This window comes from Hoplias malabaricus, chromosome 3 (genome assembly GCF_029633855.1).
Source record: "Hoplias malabaricus isolate fHopMal1 chromosome 3, fHopMal1.hap1, whole genome shotgun sequence".
Lineage (NCBI taxonomy): Eukaryota > Metazoa > Chordata > Actinopteri > Characiformes > Erythrinidae > Hoplias > Hoplias malabaricus.
This window is the reverse complement of record NC_089802.1, coordinates 12,792,297-12,812,061: the sequence shown is the minus strand read 5'-3', so window position 1 is coordinate 12,812,061 and position 19,765 is coordinate 12,792,297. Positions and strand designations below refer to the sequence as shown.

At 37.0% G+C, this 19,765-nt stretch overlaps 2 protein-coding genes across 6 annotated transcripts in view; both read left to right on the top strand.

The window, feature by feature from the left end:
• The window catches only part of stxbp4 (syntaxin binding protein 4), a 152,284-nt gene extending 147,542 nt beyond the window's left edge, over positions 1 to 4,742 (top strand). For all 4 annotated transcript variants that reach the window (XM_066663223.1, XM_066663225.1, XM_066663226.1 and 1 more), the window contains 2 exons: positions 964 to 1,021; positions 2,688 to 4,742. In XM_066663223.1, the coding sequence (XP_066519320.1) occupies positions 964 to 1,021; positions 2,688 to 2,796 (167 nt within the window). In that variant the 3' untranslated portion in view covers positions 2,797 to 4,742. The remainder of the gene's footprint in view (positions 1 to 963; positions 1,022 to 2,687) is intronic.
• Positions 4,743 to 7,232: 2,490 nt separating this feature from the next.
• hlfb (HLF transcription factor, PAR bZIP family member b) lies at positions 7,233 to 13,996 on the top strand. Of its 2 annotated transcripts, XM_066665237.1 has the most exons (5): positions 7,233 to 7,500; positions 8,176 to 8,505; positions 10,389 to 10,603; positions 11,393 to 11,434; positions 12,035 to 13,996. In XM_066665237.1, exons 1-5 carry the CDS (start codon positions 7,392 to 7,394, stop codon positions 12,248 to 12,250), a joined length of 912 nt encoding a protein of 303 aa, XP_066521334.1. In that variant the 5' UTR covers positions 7,233 to 7,391; the 3' UTR covers positions 12,251 to 13,996. The 2 variants fall into 2 exon arrangements, with proteins under 2 accessions (XP_066521334.1, XP_066521335.1); XM_066665238.1 differs by lacking the exon at positions 11,393 to 11,434.
• The last annotated feature ends 5,769 nt before the right edge of the window (positions 13,997 to 19,765 follow it).

Here is a 19,765-nt window from a genome sequence, read left to right as displayed (position 1 = left end):
TGAAATTGTTTTTTAGAATGTTTAATTTTATTGATAACAAATAAATATATAAATTTAAGCATGTATTTTTAGATTTTCAGAAGGAGATCTGTTTATAAAATATTATCAAGTTTACTTCTTTTCTGCCATTGCATGTCAGCATTTCATTGCATGTGTGTATATGTGTGTTTTAGGGATATTTCACAGATTATTGAGAATTCCTGCATAAATTAAGATTTAAACAAAAGTATGTATTCAGTTATGTGATGTGTTGTGAACAACATCATTCATCTCTTTTAACTCTCATTCGACTCTTTAGTGAGGCTTACGTCTATCAGTGATGATAAATACAAAATTGGTAGAACGCCTAATGCCTCTAAAAGCTTCCTCACATAGAAATATTATACAGTATGATTACAAATCTGCCTGTGACATTTTGCAGTTGCACTGAGGTAAGGTTACTTCCTAAAATGTGGTAGATGCTGGGTGTTGTAAAGCAACGTTTGGTTGTTATCATTCGTATGACCTGGAAATGTAAAACCATTATATATCCAGCCCCTCTCTTTCCAGACATTTTTTTTAAATGTCTGGAAACGGGCTGGATTTATCATAAAAAATTATAAGAAATTTTATAAGAATTTTTTTTTTATAATAAAACATTTATAATTAAAAAATGGTGTAATTCCCCTTTAATTCACAATTTAGTTTTAATTAGTAAGCACTTTTAGTATTATATCAAGTTTCATATTGTCAGAAATTTGTCTCAGTGCTGTATCAGTACATTATGTGCATTGATGAATATGATATGATAAGTGCTGTGCTTCCTGATAATAGGCTGGGTGTTTCAGTTCAAGTACTGATAAGGATTTAAATCCAGTAGGACTTCCTCCGATAAATCCATTAAGATTCATTACAAACCTTGTGTAAAATTAACTAACTGTCATTAAAACAAATAGAACTCTATTTGTGTGTTTCTCTTCTCAGGTTTACCCTATGGCTGGGATGAAGCTTATACTGCAGATGGTGTCAAATACTACATCAAGTATGTTCAGCAATGTGTTTGGATATGACTACATTTTTATTATTATTATTATACTACAGTGCTTACTCTACCTGCTGTGTGTATTCTACATTTCCCTATTCCACAAATCTCAAAATAATGCTAAAATTGCATGTTAATGTTCAAGTTGCGCTATGTGCAAGTTTAGCAAGTTTGGGGAACTGGTGACCACTCTGTTGGAATTATGCAATCGCACAGAAGTTGCAGAAATAAAATTTGTAATGTTCATTCCATTTCTCAGAGTAGATGTATCTGATTATTGCAAGTGCAATTATGTTTAAGATAAGCAGGGTCATGTTAACAACCTTACATTCACTTTCAACATTCATTCAAAATGTGACTATAGCAAAGATATAGCCAACTCAAATACTGCATGCTTTCCAATATGACCATGCCTCCGATGCAATATTAAGAGGCCAGGGTAGCCAAGGGCAGGACAAAGTTATAACAAAAGGACATAAATATGTGAACAGGGAGCTGTCCGGAAGGGGGTGCTGAAAAGACACCCCTAAGTTATACGTTAGTAAACAAAGCACTGCCATAGTTCCTGTCACAGCTGTAGGGCCAGACCTTTGTGACAAGTAACTAATGACTATGTTGTGGGAGGGACAGATTAGTGCACTGGACTGAACTAGCACCAGCTTGCTGTGTCAAACAACAAAAGCAAAGTAAATGTCTAATATTAGCTATCATCATCCCTGCCTGGCTATTTTCTGTAGCAAGTTAGCGAACTCACAACATACTCAGCATCACTTATGTATTCCTTCAGGTCACAGAGTTGAGTAGTTATGGTACTAGCTCAAGCTCTGTTGCTCTACATTTTAGCTTGCTGACACTCACCAGTTGTAAGGTTTTTTTTTTTGCTTTAACCATGGGTGACACCACAGAAGACCACTAGGATTTCTGTTCCATGTTGCTCAGTATTTAGCCATTTATTTCTCTCTCCTTAAACTCATTAACTTTCAGCACATTTCAGATCAAAATTGTGGACCACACTACATTAATATAACAAAGGTTACCCCATTCAGCCAGAAAATTCTTTTTGAGCATTTGTGTGTGATGTTACTGTTCAATATCATCTGAGGTGGAAATAAAATTCTCACCTAATCTAATGAATATTTCAGGTTATACAGTGTGACTCACAGCAGAAAGACTCTATAGATTAGCAATGTTTGATTTAGTAATGTGATTCTTTCCATTTTTAATGAACACATCTTTCATAGTGCATCTATTCAGCAGATGTTTTCATTAAAATTTCAGCAACAAAAGCTGCAGGCTTTTCCATTTATTTGCTTCTTATCTTCATTTACAGAGAAAGTAACTTGGGGCCTTCAGTACATCAGTATCATGGTAGAAGTACATGGCACAATATCACATCTAAGCTGAAAATATGAATATGAAATTAAACTGATTCTATATTGATTTTAATGTGTGGGTTGTAAAAAATATCAAGGCATAAAGATCACCTTTATGAAGAGACATAAAGTTGGACAGGTCCTTAACAGGTTATTAGTATTAAGATGAAGTGCTAGGCTAAACCTGATTATAATAAAACATTTCCCTTATTGCAGTGCTTTTTGGAAATTGAGGCCTGTTTAAATGTTCAATCATTCTGTTTGATAATGATATATTTCTTTGTTCTGTCTAGTCATGTGACTCAGACGACATCATGGACTCACCCTGTGATGAACTCCTTGGGGCTTTCAGAACCAGAAGCAAATGAGCCAACCCAGAACACCCAAGAAGCCAAAGGCTAAAGCACACCGCCTTACAAGAGTGGCTTTGCCTGCTCACTTTTTCTAAAAGTCATGTGATTTATATTTAAAAAAATGTATTGAAAGCAATTTCACAGGTAGTATAATTTCAGCACTGATATATCTAACAAGCCTCTTTGACAGGTATTAGGCATGCTTTGTTTTCCATCTAAACCTGGCATAAAATAACATTTTCTAGAAGGACATAAAAGCAATAAGCATTAGTAGCTTAATATGCAGTATTTACATAAATAACACTATCTGTAATTGCCAAACATGAGAGTGGTCATTCTAGGACTCACTCTGACTTTATTAGAACAGACCATAGTACACAGTCATCTCAGAATATTATGACCACCTCCTGGTTTCTACACACACAGTCCTCTCAGCTCCACTGAATATACACAAGCATTATATAGTTCAACAATTACTGACTATAGTTCATCAGTTGCACTGCATGCTTGTTTGCCCAGTTTCACCCTGTTCTTCAGTGGTCAGGACCTCAGATGGATCAGAGTTTTTAAGCCCTCAGTGTCACAGCTGAACTGAGAATAGTCTACCAAGCAGAAATATCCAACTAACAGCTTCCTATGGGCGCCGTCCTCTGTCCACTGATGAAGGACTAGAGGATGACCAACACAAACTATGCAACAAAAGATGAACTACTCTCTCTGACTTTACATCTTTAAGGCGCACCAACAAGGTAGATGGGGCTGACAGAGTGGAGAGTGAGTAGATACAGTGTTTAAAAATTCCAGCAGCACCGTCTGATCCACCTATATCAACACTACACGCTCTAATACACCATCATCACCAGCACTGAGAATGATCCACCACCTGATCATACCTGCTCTCTGGTGGTCCGTTGAAGAACGGGGTGAAAGGGGCCAAACAATGTATGCACAGCAACAGTAATTGTAGAGCTACAATGTGCTCCTGTATGGTCAGTGGAACTAAGAGAATGGCCATTGAGTGTAGAAACAAGATGGTCATGATATACTAATATGACTGTGTAAATTTATGCATTAACATAATGGAATGTGCTGTCACTGATTATAGTCAGGCTAAAGCTATGGACTGATTGCAGGCTGACTGTTTGTTGGCTGCTGAAAAAATCTTTTAAAAACAGACCTACCATTTTCAGTGATGTCTGTGTCAGGATTATACCAGTTCATTAACTGTATCTGTACTGATCATATATAATACTGTGTATTCACAAAATGTATACAAATAATATATACATATTCATATAATGAAGGCCACCAGACTGAAGAAAGAAGCCGAGATTGAACTTAAAATGAAGGGCATTTTTTAGTAAATCCTGTTTTGCTTCACTTGCCTGGTTTTTTTCAATGTCATGGATTTCCCGTCTTATTCTACTCTGTTGTTTACTCTTTACGTTGCATCTAGATCAAAACAGAAGCCAAGCCCACTCTGATTTCCCATCCTCCAAAAACAGTGTTCCCACTCTCCAGTCAAACCTGTCAAAAGTCTTTGAAGTCAAAGTACATCTCCTTGTTTTGTACAAAAGGGAAAGTCTAAGAGGAAAATGTGAGCTCATCAACATTGTTTTAATAGATCTATGATGAACAAGCTGTCAGTAACTGAAGCAAACAACGTTTATTATTATTGTTAAAATATTTAGGTGCCCTTTTATCTGCTACAGTTTCATGGAACTCATTCTACAGTCCACTATGGTGTATTGGTGCACTATGGTGAGGCATAACTTTGCATTCATGTTTCATTTTCCTGCACTCTGATATTGTCAACACAACAAAAGCAGTACTGTTGTAAAATGTTCGGGAATTTATAACTGGAAGTATAGCTCACATGTAAACAAATCTGTTGTTGCATGTGTGATTTTAGTTGTCTGCATTTCTAGTCGACATGTGAAATGTCAGTGTTGTACCCTAAGCCTTATGTGCATTTTCTGAGAATGACTTGTCTTAGCAAATTTGCTTTGTTATTTGCAAGTTGGATTCAAGCTTGTATTGTTTAAAACTGCCTAACAGCATAGATTTATAGTAGAATATTATATTTAGATAATCGATTAGATGATTTTCCTATTTAACTTGAAATATGTTTTGACTTTTTTTGTGGTAGTAATAAAGTATAATAAATTAACATTTTTGTCTTTCCTTTCATTTTAAGGATTTGGCCGACATTTTTGTAATGGTATAATATTCCATGTCTTGCGTCTATTTCAAGGAAGACGTTTCTGATCGGAGTTGGTGTGCACGACTTAGCACACTTAATGCCGAGGGCGAGGAGTATTGATTTCTTCCTCTCCCAAGCATGTGTTGTTAAATATATCTGCTTCCAGGAATTTCACATCACACAAACCACACATAACACTTGCTGGCCATCTCACTCAGCCCTCACACACAGAAACACAAGTGGTCTTCTTTTTACCAAATAATCAGCAACTACCCAATATTATTAATCTCTTAAATTAAGCACTGAGTATATCCATCATGTGCAACAGAATGTAAAATCATTTCCAAGGACATCTTTGACTCATGCTGTATAATGTGATATTGTTAAAATACTTCAAGTGCTATGATACAAAAATATAAAGTCGTGGTTACAAAAGTCGATTAATAAAACTGATATAAATATCTCAAAGCTTAGAAATGTTCCTATTATGAAAGAGATTGAGGCATTGAAACAACATTCATGCTTGTCCTTAACTGTACTGTAGGTCCTCTTTTGAAAGTGATTTAAGTATTTTTATTGTTTAGTACATTCTATATTTGATATATATTTATAAAACTATATATATATATATATATATATATATATATATATATATATATATGGGATCTGCTTTGTCAGAGAAGGCGAAATGTCAAGGGATCTATAAGTAAACAAGCGCAGTGTGCAATCTGTTTTCAATTTGTCAGACACATGTAGCAACATGTGGTTGATGGTGCTCTACATTAGAAGAGGAGTGGCCAGTCGTGACCTACTTTCTCCAAAGGACGTTACACCTATCGCTGTAGCAACCGGTTGCCAAGGAAACATAAAGAAAAATTAAGTAAATAAATACGTTTCACAGTTGTGACAAATGGGGATGTAACAAAAAAAGCGTTCACATAAGCGTCTTTGGAAAGGAAAGGGTCAATAAGTTAATGAGAGAGAGAGAGAGAGAGAGAGAGAGAGAGAGAGAGAGAGAGAGAGAGAGAGAAATGATGTTGATTAAGAGAGCACGGACAGGCTGTTAGGAAAGCCTTCTCTCTCTAGAAAACTTGAGCCGCTGCATGAGTTTCAACGTGACGCGGAGAGGGCGGCCGCTCCGCGAGGCTCGGTGCTGATTGGATAAAACTGGGTCAAGCATTGGTCACGTGACCATGGCTCTCGCCGCCCACTGTAGTGAATGTACACAGGCAGGAATGAAGAGACAGCTATTACACTCATATATTCATATGTGGGAGGCTGTCTCTTCAGAAGATCTGCTAATGACTGCTATATCTCTTTACTAAAATAATGTGGAAAAAGTTATTAAAAAAGAACTTTACCTATTTTTAATTGAAAACAAATTCACTTATATACTGGATATGGGATCTGCCATTTTAAAGAAAATCAAAATAGTTCACACAGTGGGACAAGGGAGCTGAGTTTGTCTCTAAAAGTTTCCTCACATAAACATTTTATACGAAATGATGAATATTGTCTGATAATTGGTTTTTATATCAGTTTTGTCAAAACATGTCCTGTTGTTTAATTATTTTTATTATCGATTAATAGATTAATAATTAATAGTCAACGGATACACGTATGAAAACGTTTTTAAACGTACCACTTTTTAACTATTATCAACATTATAAACGTTGATATGTGTGAAAAAAAAAATATATATATATATAATGATACGGACATCATTAGCACCACTGTAAAATAATAAGTGAGCAAGTTTCTCTATAATGTAATTACAACAACTGAATTATAGGGTAAATGTGTGTGTGTGGGGGGGGGGGGCGTCTTCACGACGTCTTCAATAGTGGGGGAAATACACTACAATCGATGGTGTATACTTCTTCCGTTTAATTCACCATTCCCTCTCCCTTCATTTCACATCCGTCAAAACCCTATTAGTTTCGTTCTCTCCTCCTTACGTTTATATCCATCCATTTGTTCCTTACATTTACGCTACCCATTCACTATCATTTCCTCGTTAAAGAAGGTTTACACCTGCCTTTTCCCCTGTTAATACCCATTATCTCTCCCTCTCTACTTTACCCTGTTTTAAGTTTGCATGCCGAGCCTGGGGGAATAACACGAGTCTCATTAGTTCTCGCTTTGTGTCGGTCCAGTCGGTCCAGCCTCTGGAGCTTGACGTCACTAACCTCAGCCTTCACACATGGAATTGATCATTTCAGTCCAGTCCAGTCGACACACTCTCTCCCTCTCTCTTTCACTCACACGCACACACACACACGCACACATACACGCTCTGAGCTCGGTCTGTGACCGGTGACACCACAGCAGTCGCGGGTTTGTTTGGGCAGCTCTACCGTTGACGTTTCTCTATAGTCTCCCTCAGCGTTCACTCTCGACCACTGTGTTTTATTTTTACGCATTTCTCTTACAACCGAGTGATGGCCAGACCTCTTACAATGAATCCAACTTTTCTACCTCCGCAAACTCACGGCGTTCTCAAGTCGCTTCTGGAAAACCCAATGAAACTACCGCTGCACCACGACGACGGTAAGTCAAGTCTTTACTGAACTCAGAAACAACGTAGCACAGATAACACACTCAACTGAGCTGACAGCTGCCTTTCACACAGCAGCATTTAACCTTTCCTACGACAAATACTTGCTTGAATTATGCTTTTGTTTGATAGGTTTATGTGGGATAAACAAATAAAATGTAGGCGTTCCTTTTTTTCTTCTTACACTAATGCATTTTAAAGCATTTGCTGCTTTGTCGACTGTTTTATCACTGTTCTATTGTCAAAGTGGACTTTGTTTTACACGCCTGTATCCACCTATATTTATCATAATGAGCTTAAGATAACTTCTTGAAAACAGAAAACGATTAGCTTTCATAAAAACTAAACCTATCAGGGCTTTATCTTTAATCTTTGTTTCAAGCAGCATCACTGGATAAAAAAAACACTTTGTAAAAATAAATCTCCCGAGCTTTACACTAATCATTTTAATAAAAATGTTCACCAGCTCAAGCTTGTGTAAAATAACAATAATTAAAAAAAACAGTTTTCAACTTTAAATAAACCAATGCTTTTTTCAGTGTAAACCTCTGAGATGGAATAAAGCCCATATGACATAGGCTTTAGATGAGCACTTTTTTATAGTGATAAATAAATGTGAAAGATTGAACATCAGCTCAGCCAATGATTTTGCTATATTTGCTTTCCAGTTTTTGTTAAAGATAGAGAGAAGGAGAAGAAGTTGGAGGAAGACCGGAATGTGCCGCAGTCTGCTTTCTTGGGCCCAACACTTTGGGATAAAACATTGCCGTATGATGGGGATAACTTCCAGTTGGAGTACATGAACCTTGAAGAATTCCTTTCTGAAAATGGCATCCCTTCCAGTCCATCGCAACATGACCAAAGCCACCACCAGCAGCAGCAGCCCTGTCTGCAGCCACAGGCCTCAGTGTCAGTCATGGACCTCAGCAGCAGAGCCACTACCTCCATCCACACAGGCTTGATTCCCCAAAGCTGCCTGCAGACTCCCGGCAGACCAGGTAACACTCCCTGAGTCACACACACAATCACTGGAGACATCCCTTCACACAACGTCAATGATGTGGGTTGTATGTCACTGAAAATTTAATGGCAGTTTTGTCAAGAGGACAATCTGTGATTAATTTAAAATGTCATTTACACATGTAAACATAATCATATCATTGGCCACGTGCCTGGACATGGAGTGACTGACAGCAAAGGTCAGTCGGTTATTCGACAGGTTTAGGCCATTCTGTTTTGTTCAACATCTGCTCTCAGACACAAAATACAGCCTTTCATGCCACATCATCTAAAGAAGAGCATTGTGTCTAACAATAAAAAAAGGAAGAGTAACTAATAAGAAAACACGTCTTTATCAAGTATTATTGCCATTTACTATATCATTTATTCCTATTACTAAATCTTGTACACAAAACCGAGGTCTCTGCTGTTATTTTAAACTTCTAAAAGTACAAGTCTGCATTTCTTTGGGGAATTTGCCTATTGGAAAAAAATCAAAAGCTTAATTGTTAAGTGGTTTAATGAATAAATAAATAAATAAATAAAAGTGAATATGAACACATTTTTACTTGTTTGTTGTAATTACACTGACCTCAGTGTACGTGATTATGACGTTATACAGATGAGAAAGGCTCCAGCCGGGGTTTTGTACTGATCTGCATGGAAAACAACGTGATGCTCCTTCATGCTTCACATGTGACAGCTATCAGTGGCTTTCCCTCTAATGCCATTTTAATTTTAATCACTTTATATGTGTATCCCCATTCAGAAATACTCCACAGATGTCGCACGGTTTCAGTTATAAGCCACTGACCCCGCGCTGCTTTCTGTCTCTGTTAAGTTGTATTTCAGTCTCTGCAGCTCTTTCCTGAATCACGTTTATCCAACGTTGTGCCGTCATTCATTTTCTACCCGTTTTCCGCCAAATTAGCATTGGGCTTAAACTCTGATTGGCTGGTGCGACCAGTGTCCAACGGTCTGATTGGATGGTAACTGCTTGCGTGCATGAACTACTGGCTACTGTCATAAGTATTCGAGACTTTACAGAGAAAGGCGGGGCTTGTCGGAATACAGGCGCGAAAACTAATAACGCGACTGTCACTTTGAGATTTTGAGACGGTTTAAAAAGTCTGCAGAAGAATCAGGCACAATCATATATTATGCCCGGCTGTTAATATATATATTTACTAGAGATATCTTTATTTTTTATTGTCTTGTAATGTTAACGAACGTGGCAAATGTATGTGTTATTGTCATTGTTATATTGAGAGAACTCACCTATCATTAAAAAGTCAATGAATTAAACAAAAGTGTTGGAGAATCTTCATATTTCAGTTACATTTGATGTAGGAACCTTGTAGTTTAAACAAAGTAAATATTTCAAAAATCCCCAGATTTATAATTCATATTTTAACTATATAGTGTATAACAATGGTTTATTCATGATGTTCAATTCATTTAATGGATGATAGAAATAAGCTGATATAAGCAATATACAGAAAGGGCAACAGACTTTTTCAGTTTTTCTCAACACGTGTTTGACTTTTCTTTCTCCATAATTCAATTTTACATTAGATATTAAGAAACATCAGATGTTTTTTTACCTTTTTTATTTTTATGATATACATTTATAGTATTGAATTTGTATGTGTTTATGGCATAATTCATTAATCTTGAATTTTTTTTTTTTTTGATTAGAAGTGAATGTTTTACAATTCGCATTTGGAGACTACTTGGTCTCTATGCAGAGAACAGCATTTGGCTCTTGCTTTTTAGCCTCAATGGCGTGAGCGCCACCCAGTGGATTAGTGTGGATACTACAATCCAAACCTGTTTGTTTAATTTTAAAAGCATTTTTATTTTTATGTATTTTTATGTTTAGTTTTACCTCCAGCACGAAACACTCCCAGTCCAATCGATCCAGAGACCATCCAAGTGCCAGTGGGCTATGATCCTGACCCCACAGACCTGGCCCTGTCCAGTGTGCCTGGGCAAGAGGCCTTTGACCCTCGCAAGCACAAGTTCTCAGACGAAGAACTGAAACCTCAACCAATGATCAAGAAGGCACGCAAAGTCTTCATTCCTGAAGACTTGAAGGTAACAGACCCTTGGTGGATGTGTTAGCACTACGATGTGTGTCCATACAGGACAAGTTCTTTTACCCCTGTTCTTGTAGGCAAGTCTCACAAACATTTTGTGTCTGACCATTTGCATCTTTTTACACTGGCCAGAGATGCCGTAGGTTGTGGCTAAGAGGCTTTAGCCCAGTCATCCATTCATTCATCCTTGGGCAGCCAGGCCCATGTGATCCTACTTTTCCTGGTATCTCACTTGTTCTGCTGGGGTCGGGATTAAAGGATTTGCCTTTTTAATTTGTTCAAATAAAAGTGGATCCATGCAAGGATTTGCAGAGTAATAAATTGCTTAAAGCTGATTTCACAGCCATGGATTCATGAGAAAACCTGTCGCCACACTGATGGATAATTCTGTAATACCCACTGTCTCATTAAATATTCACACTAAAAATGGCAGCTGATAGTAGCTCAGTATGGTTTGTTTTGGAGATTTAGGCATACATTAATTGTTTATTAGCATATGTTTTACCAAGTTAATCAGTTTACAAATCTTGTGTATATATAATATTTTATATGGTATAAAATGCATAAAAACACTTTTATTTCTAGTTTTGTTTGGTTGGTCGGTTGGTTGTTGTTTTTTTGACATATTATTAAGAACTATTGAAAATAGCTGAATTTTGTGTAAAAATCTTTGCATCAGCTTTGTAGCATAAACAATGTGTAATAAAATTCACACTTAAGTTATTAGCTTCATAACTTTACTTAACATCATATCATCAATAACATAGATCATTATTTTGCTTTCTAGAGCTTTAAGTTTGAGGAGGACATCACCTTTAATACAAAGAATGTGAGAGTTATTCTGTTTACTATTCCACTGAAGCTTACTTATGAAATTCCATAATTAATAGCATGGGGCTACAAAAGTCTACACTTCTGGGGGGTGAATTTTGGTATTTGTTTCATGTGGATTGAGGGCAAGATTTTTCATTTTCCAAAGCAAATAGAAATTTCATGTGCAAACATTCTGTATCTGTTTGTGTCAGTTATGGAAATAAATAGATTTAGAATAGTGTAACATTTTAATTATGTTTTTTTATATGTTGGGACTGTTACTCATAAACTCATACCATTGATATAGAATGGAAGGCCTGCCAAATATCACACCCTAAAATACAATGTGAAGGACACTAGTGTTAAACGCTACAATGTTTACCAAGCTTATGATAACATTAACACCTGAATATTGACTTTCCTCTTTATATGGTAGAAGCTATAAATGCTATTGGCAAAATATCCAGTGTCTACACTCCATAAATATATCTAAAAATACACCTTTAATATTCTGTTATGGTCTATGTATTCATCCAAGACAGTGTGAGGTTAAGAATGCACAACAGAACATAACTGGGCATGTTTCAATTTCTCATTTTCTGTATATCTGGATCAGGATGAAAAGTACTGGGCACGGCGCAAAAAGAACAACCTGGCTGCCAAGAGGTCACGAGACGCCAGGCGCCTGAAGGAGAACCAGATTGCCATCAGGGCCAGCTTCCTGGAAAAGGAGAACTCTGCACTCCGCCAGGAAGTGGCGGACCTACGAAAAGAGCTGGGCCGCTGCAAAAATATTGTAGCAAAGTATGAAGCCCAGCATGGCCCCCTGTGAGGCCAGCCCCCTGGAGACCCTCAGGCTCTGACAGTTTGAAGGACAATTGAATGGGATACCGTCCATTCAGTTTCTGCTCCAGCCAACTTTCACCTCAATCTGATATTGGCACTTTAGAAGGCAGAGTACACATAGTGTATAGTCATGTGTATATTCCATATTCAGACTACATTTCATTTGCCAGTCAGTTTTTTTGTTTTGTTTTATTTTTGTCTATTATAGTTGTTTGATGCTACCAGGAAAAGTAATTTCTCGTTGTTTTGCTTATGACTATAAGCATGTCGTAGCATTTTATTCTATCTTGGTATAAATAAATTGCCTTGTATTTTTTGTCTTAACAGCTATGTTGTTACAGGTTTTATGATTAAAGTTTGCAACCTCATTATGTCCAAATGAATCAGCCCTCCACCATCATGTCCAAACTAGTTTTAAGCTCATCTACAAAGGCCTATTAGTTCCACTAGGTGAATAGAATGTAGCAAGTCCAAAAAGGAGGTTAGTGAAAGTGTTTGTTTTTTTAATGCAAACAAAATAACTACAAATAACTGAACTTTTACCCAAATATCTTAATCTACTTGCCATTCCAGGATACAAATGTTTGATTCTAAGGCTGTCTTTCTTTCACTTTGCAGTTTATAGCTATACTGATTAATACTGACTTCAGGAATTTTTATGTCGGTGTTTGTTTCCTTTGTTTCAATGATTTACAGCTGTCACTTGTCAGAACACAGAATGCTTAGAACATATTTTGATGTTTAGTCTTAAATATTTGTCTGTGTATTCTTTCTCTGGCTGAAGTTCTTACATATTACCCTTATTATAGAATTACTGTAGAGTACAAAGCTTTGCTGCTCCAGTGTTTTTTTTTTTCCTGGAAACTGGTCTTACACCAAACCTGTGGCAATAACTTCATTGTCGAACATGTAAAGGACATGTGATGTTACAGAGTTATAAGTTGTTTTGTTTTTTTTTTTTTGTTTTTTTTTTCGGGTGGGGTGGTGGGGTTATTGTTTTTAGCACTGGCCATTACCTAAAAAATGGCAATACTTTGGATGATCTTGACTCTGCATTTGCCTTTTTAAACCGATGTGAGATGAATGTATGTGTTAGGATTTATTATCTGTCTCTGTGAACAGGCCTATTACTCGTTATTCCAGACCAAAAGAGAGATTATAAATAATATATTGTTATATGAAAAGTAGATGTTTTTACAAAGCTATTCTTGTTTTTGTACAGTATTTTCCTATGAATTTCTGAGAACATGTTTTAAAAGCTGTATGAGTACATGGGGAAAAAATACAAATATTTAAATTTCTCAAGTGTAATGCTCTAGCCTGCTGGAAAATTGCATGGGCATTATTCTGTTATAATCCAAATTCTTTCAACATATTCATCTGATTTTCTAACAAAACGTCAATGTGTCTCCTGGTCATAGCCTCTCAAACTCTGTGTGAGCTGAAGGGTGCATATGTGTTTCTCTTTCCTCCTTTCTGTGAGTGATATTGGTAGATTAAGCCCAGTCTGCCCTGTTTCTTGCTGTTTTTTTAATTCTTTTAGATTGTAGTGTTGTATTTGCCAGATTGTTGAAAGTGGTGAGCAGCAACCGTGAAGATTTTGATCTCAGACAGCACTTATTGTTTTCTAAATTATAGCATGTTTAATTTTGGTAAGGTAATGTCAGAAAATTTGTTGGCTTTTTTAAATTAAACTTTGATGTCTGTGTGTGTTATTTTGTTTACCTCGTTCCCTTGCTCACAACCAAAATAAATGGTTTTGAATGATTTATGGTCATGCTTTCCTTACTTTAAAGCAATTTAATTTCAAGAATCATCCAGCAGACAAAAACCTTGATTTAAACTGGTTACCTGTGAAATAGCTTTCAAAGATTTCCTACATAGATAATACAATAACTGCATTTCTAATTTCACGATTGTTATATAATTCACAATATGACTTTCTCTGAAGTTATTTTTAAGATCTTGAGCATTTCAAACTAAACTTTACATTTTTTAGAAACCCCAAATACATTGCTTTATATATATATATATATATCTCAGATTTCATTTACATATAACCGTAGTTTTGAGGAGTAGAAACTTACTGAGAAAATGAAAGTTATAAAGGTGAAGGGTAGATATTTAAAAAATGTTAATGCTATAATCAGTTTTTGAAGTTTCTGTTTAACTGAAACATCTGTAGTTTGTCATGCAACTATTTCGAGTGGAAAATAAAAAGATGAAGTTGGGTATTTGACTGGCACTGTATATCAACCACTTTTTTAAAACTTAGTCTTAGAATTCCACTCTTGGAGTGTCTAATTTGCATATGATAATATGTGCACAACACTCCTATTTCTGAATGTTCCTTTGGTTGTGCCTATAACAGACCACTAGAGAGCATCCTTTCTGCAAAATTGATTTTTCCCCTGATCACTGGTCAGAGAGAATTAAAACGTCATGTCTATCTGTGCCGTCACTTTTTAATCAGCCTCAGTTGCAACCCCTCCCTCTGTCCCATTTCTGTCCTCTTTATTCACATTATCAATATCATTACAACAGCAGCACTGTCGTCATCGTCGTCGTCATCATCTGTGTAATCACCATCGTCATGATCTTTACCACAAGCAAGATGTATTCTTAAATTTAGTGCTCTACAAGTAATCTACAGTTAGTAAGGTACAAGTGAAAGAACATTTGCATCAGTTGATTGCTGATAATAGTAAACATTGTAAATATCAACACCCCTAAATAAGACTTGATCCCACCCCTTAAATGTTTCGGGTGTCGAAACATTTATCCTTCTTACCTCTAATGTTAAATATTACAATACATTTACAATATTCATGCCTGGAAGAATCTTGAAATATGATTTCAAACACCCCTACACAGGACCATACCATTCCTAGTTAAGTTTTACCTCTCATCTGCACCTGCCAGACAAGGCAGAGAGTTCATTTCGTGTAAGTTACTATCTAGCTTTTTAAAAACACTTTATTGCCTTCAGTAAATCACTCACGTGAAAATGTTAGATTGATCAATCTCACCCTCCCAACTTAAATGCTGCAGTGGTGACACGGGTGACAAGGCTAAGCACAAGACTAAGCACCAGCTCTATGAAAGTGTCAAACAAATAAATACAATGGAATTTGAGTTCCTAACTTGCGTTTATTGCTAGTCAGAAAACATGTTATTTCTTACTAATTGAAGGAATAAGGTTTAAACGACCGTTGCCTCCCCCCCCAACGGTGTTCGGAAACTCTAATAGGCGTCTTGCCTGTGACGTAGATGGTGGACAACAACTCTAGAAGCTGCACTTAATTTAATGCAAAATGACGAAAAGGTGTGTTGTTTTTGGCTGCAATCATTCAGTGTACAGTGGGACATCTGTGCACAAATGACCCAAAGATCCCAAAATATCCAGAAAATGGTCTAAATTTGTCAACTTTAAACGGGCACTTTGGAAAGGACCATCCGCTCACTCCGTTATCTGTAGCTCATTTCACTGGCGCTTTTCCAACAATATGGGCATGTAAGGAAACCAACGAAAGGTGTTCAAGAGCCTCTGTAACATGGAGGTAAACAGGGTAAGTACACTTACTTCGTTAGCTTGACTTGCTAAACTCGGTGACTCAGATTATACTCGGCTACGTATCACTAGTTGCATTACGGAGGTTTATCGTGTCGGATGAATTCACATTCGACTTCGATCACATTTACAAGAATAACGGTACCTCTACATTTGAGTTTAGCTAATTGCTAAGCTATTGTCATGAATAATGTTGGTTATTTAGCTAGATACTGTCATAACAGTCAGTCATAACGGTGTTTTACCGCGGCGTTGTTCAGCTGTTGTCCACCAGTGACGTCACGGTTGCGTTCAAGAATTTCCGTAGCGAGCACGGGTTTTTCCGTCAATTTAATAAAATTGTCAGTTTTAAAGCAAATTAAGCTGCTATTTTCATTTTAATTAATACTTATATATGTCAGTAACTAAAATAATGTGAAATATTCATGGAGGTCCATTAAGTGGTGCTTAGCCTTTAATGGTTGACTGACATCTAATGTTGAAACGCACATGCGTGACTAGGAACTGTAAATTCAGCCATATTTCACAGAGAGAACATAAGGTGGCGCCACTACACCGCTACACTGTTTGTTGTTAGTTCAGCCATATTTCACATTCCGGATCATGAATTAAATTTGTAACTGTTCTGCGGTGACCAAAGGTCCTCTTTTCCCTGGAGAAGTACTCGTTCTGGGAACTAAACATATGCGTGTTCAAAGGGCCAGAGAGTTTAGAGCTGAATTGGGACACACTCGCGCCGCTTTAGCGCTGTAGGTCCATCATCCACCGCGGTGCAGCTCAGTGTTTTACTGGAGCCTCGAACAGAAATGTGTTGAACGTTGTTGAGGTAATATTTATCGTAGTCTCTTCTTTATGTTTGAAGAATGTGGACCGGCCTTTTGTCTTCTACTATATTTTTAAAAAACAGGAAGTTATTTTATCTGTTCCTATAACGACACGAATACACGGACACATCTCACCGTTACTGACTTTCTGAAGAGTAAATCACATCTGCACAGCTTTTTTTTTTATTTTACATGAAAACGGCCAAAATCTCCGGAGTATTAAAGTCAGAACACCAGAGCGATGTGTTACTCAAAATAAACAGGGCTCTGAATTTGTTACAGCACTGTTTTATCAGTCGGACCCTTATAGAAATGTAAGTCAGTAATAAATATCTAGTTCCCAACGATGCCCTGTTGCTTTATCAAGTATAGATTATTTGGTTGATAAAACGTTAAGGTGCTTGGTTTTAGAAATGTTCAAAAACTTAAGTGTTATCTTGTTGCTGTCTGCTGTTTTAATGTCATCTCAAAACGGTGCTTCAGTTTTGTAGCTTTGTATGAACAGACAATAACAGGCTTTCCATGATCATACACACACTCTCAGCAACTGTTTTTGAAATACCAGAAAAACCTCTGTGGCAATGGCTATATGGCTAATGTCTGTCCGGCTAAATTAGGCTTGCCTAGTTTCTCTTTGCTCTTGTTTAGGCACTTTGAACGTAACTTCGTCGGCTTTTAAGGTGGAACAGAACATTCAAATAAGCCAGGTTTAATTTTTATGTGGACAGTTTTTATTTTCAGCACGACAGCATAAACGTATATGACTTATCAAGAACTTAACATCTACTACAAATTCAATGTAATGTATGCATCATTTTAAAGCGGAAGAGAAAATTTGAAGAAGAACCTAAAATCTTCATAATCTGGTGGCTGTAGTAGTGAGGTATTAGTTGCTACTGTGAGTAGTTTTACAGTTAACACAAATATTGCTTCAAAGAATCAATACATTAAAGGTATCTATAAATTTTAGTATATGGCCGAGGCACATTGGTTAAATGTTTGTTTTATTTACTTTTTTCATTTAATGTGATTCACTAAAAGAGAGTTTAGGGGCTGTTCTGATAAAAAGTAATATGCTAAAAACTGTTAAAAACTAGAAAAGAGTTAAAATGTAGATGAAAATTCTGTGCTGCTTCAGAAAAATTATGCCTGGTTTTGCAGTGAATGTGATAGAGAATGAAAATGTATTTATACAATATTTTTATTATTGACATATAATAATTTTACATTGCTCTATAATATATTGTTGGTGATCGCTGACTACAAAGCTTGTGGTGTGGTATGTGACACATTAGCTAGTGTAATGGATTGATCATGAATGTACTGCAGACATTACAGTAAACAAGCAAGACTCTAAGTATTGTAGGTCTTTTCGTGGTGAGTTTCAGGTCTCTCTGGGCAATCAGCGCATTGTTGGGTTTATACATCACGATTTAGTACCTACTCGCAGACCCAGATCATCAATATAGGCCCATGGGCACAGATGTGCAGTTGGTCCCCAAGTAGCTGTGGTTTTAGTGATGTGGGTATTTTTGAGGAACATTCCATGTTAATTCTGGCCTCAAGATTAAGTAAGATTAAAACTGTCATTCAGTGCAGTTTAACTAGAAGGGATTTTGGCTCCATTGGCAGTAGCCAGGGCCTATTGTTACCAATCATAGTGCTTTATTTACTAGTTCTGACCCTGCAACGTGATTGGCTAAGAGACACTGAAGGAGTGTCAGCATTACACAATAATGGCACTCTGACCAAGCTCTTCAGGTATCACTGCTAAATACATGTAACCTAGCAACAAAGACAGAGCTGTGCCTGGAGGTTTTCACCCAACAGGGAATCGTTTCATTTTCCATTCGCGCACCTTATTTTGAACAGAGTAAAGAGTTATGGCGCAGTGAACCATTATCTGCTTTTTTTTACAAAAGAAAAAAAAAACCCAGTAAATTACTATGTCTGTGTGGTTTCTGTGATTATGTTTAACTCAAGTTGAGGTGTGTCTTTTTTCTTTGCTGCTCTCGTTCACCAGCTCAGCAGCACAGCTCTAGAGTGATATTCCAAAATACTCACTTTAAACCATGACATTATATTCACTTCATGCATTTCTCTGCTTCTGTCCTGAGTTGTGAGCAGCTCTGTATAACGCAGCCTAGTTTCCCAACAAATCTGCTGTGAACACGGGAGTGGCTCGCTGGGAAGACCAAAGTTCAAATATCCTGGATGGGTCCAACATCGCACAAGTTACAGATCCAGAGTTCGTTGAAAAGAGCAAAAAGGAATGTGTGACGGAATGGAACTATTCTACCTCATGGAAGATTGATAAACAATAGTTTTTTGTCACATTCTTCTTTACCTTACAACCTAATAATCAACAACGATAACGAACTGTGGTATAACCGCGATAATACACTCGATGTTCATTCTATAATGTGAGATATTGACAGTGGTGATCTTCAGCCTCGTACTTACGACCGTAGCACATACTTTGTTACATTGCTTGGGTGGTCCCCCAAGTGGCCTGGGATCTTGGGCATGTGCCCATAAAGCCCATTGGATAATCTGGGCTTGCCTACTCGGCTCGGTTGGAACCATACGAGCAGGAACTAAAAAAAGGTACCTTGTTCCTGGGACAAGGTACCAGATTTGGCCAGTGGAAAGCAAAAGAGCCGAGCTGTGTTAAGTCGAGACATGTAGGTTTCATGCAGTGGAAAAGCACCAATAGTGAAATAATATTTCTTTAGTTTGAAGCCTTCTAATTACAGTAGAAGCTGCAAAAACTGCCAGTTAATAACCTTAATTTCAGAAGAAATGTAATATATACAGGGCTCATCAAATTATTAGCTATAATACTCTGTGCTGTTTATTTTTCAAAGTAGTCCTCAGGTTTGACTCTTTGGCCTTGATATTTTAATCTCTGATTCCAATGCATGCATACTGTGTGTAATAGCCTAAATCTGTAAAGTCCTCACTTGCATTCTTTCTACACTCTCATCTTTCCTACCTCCCCCTCCTTTATCTCTCACTCTTTCTGTCTAAATCCCTGTGCATGCTGAGGGCAGTAAGTGTGGCGTTTACTCTGTGCTGCATTGACATGTGTTTGCAGTGGTCGTCA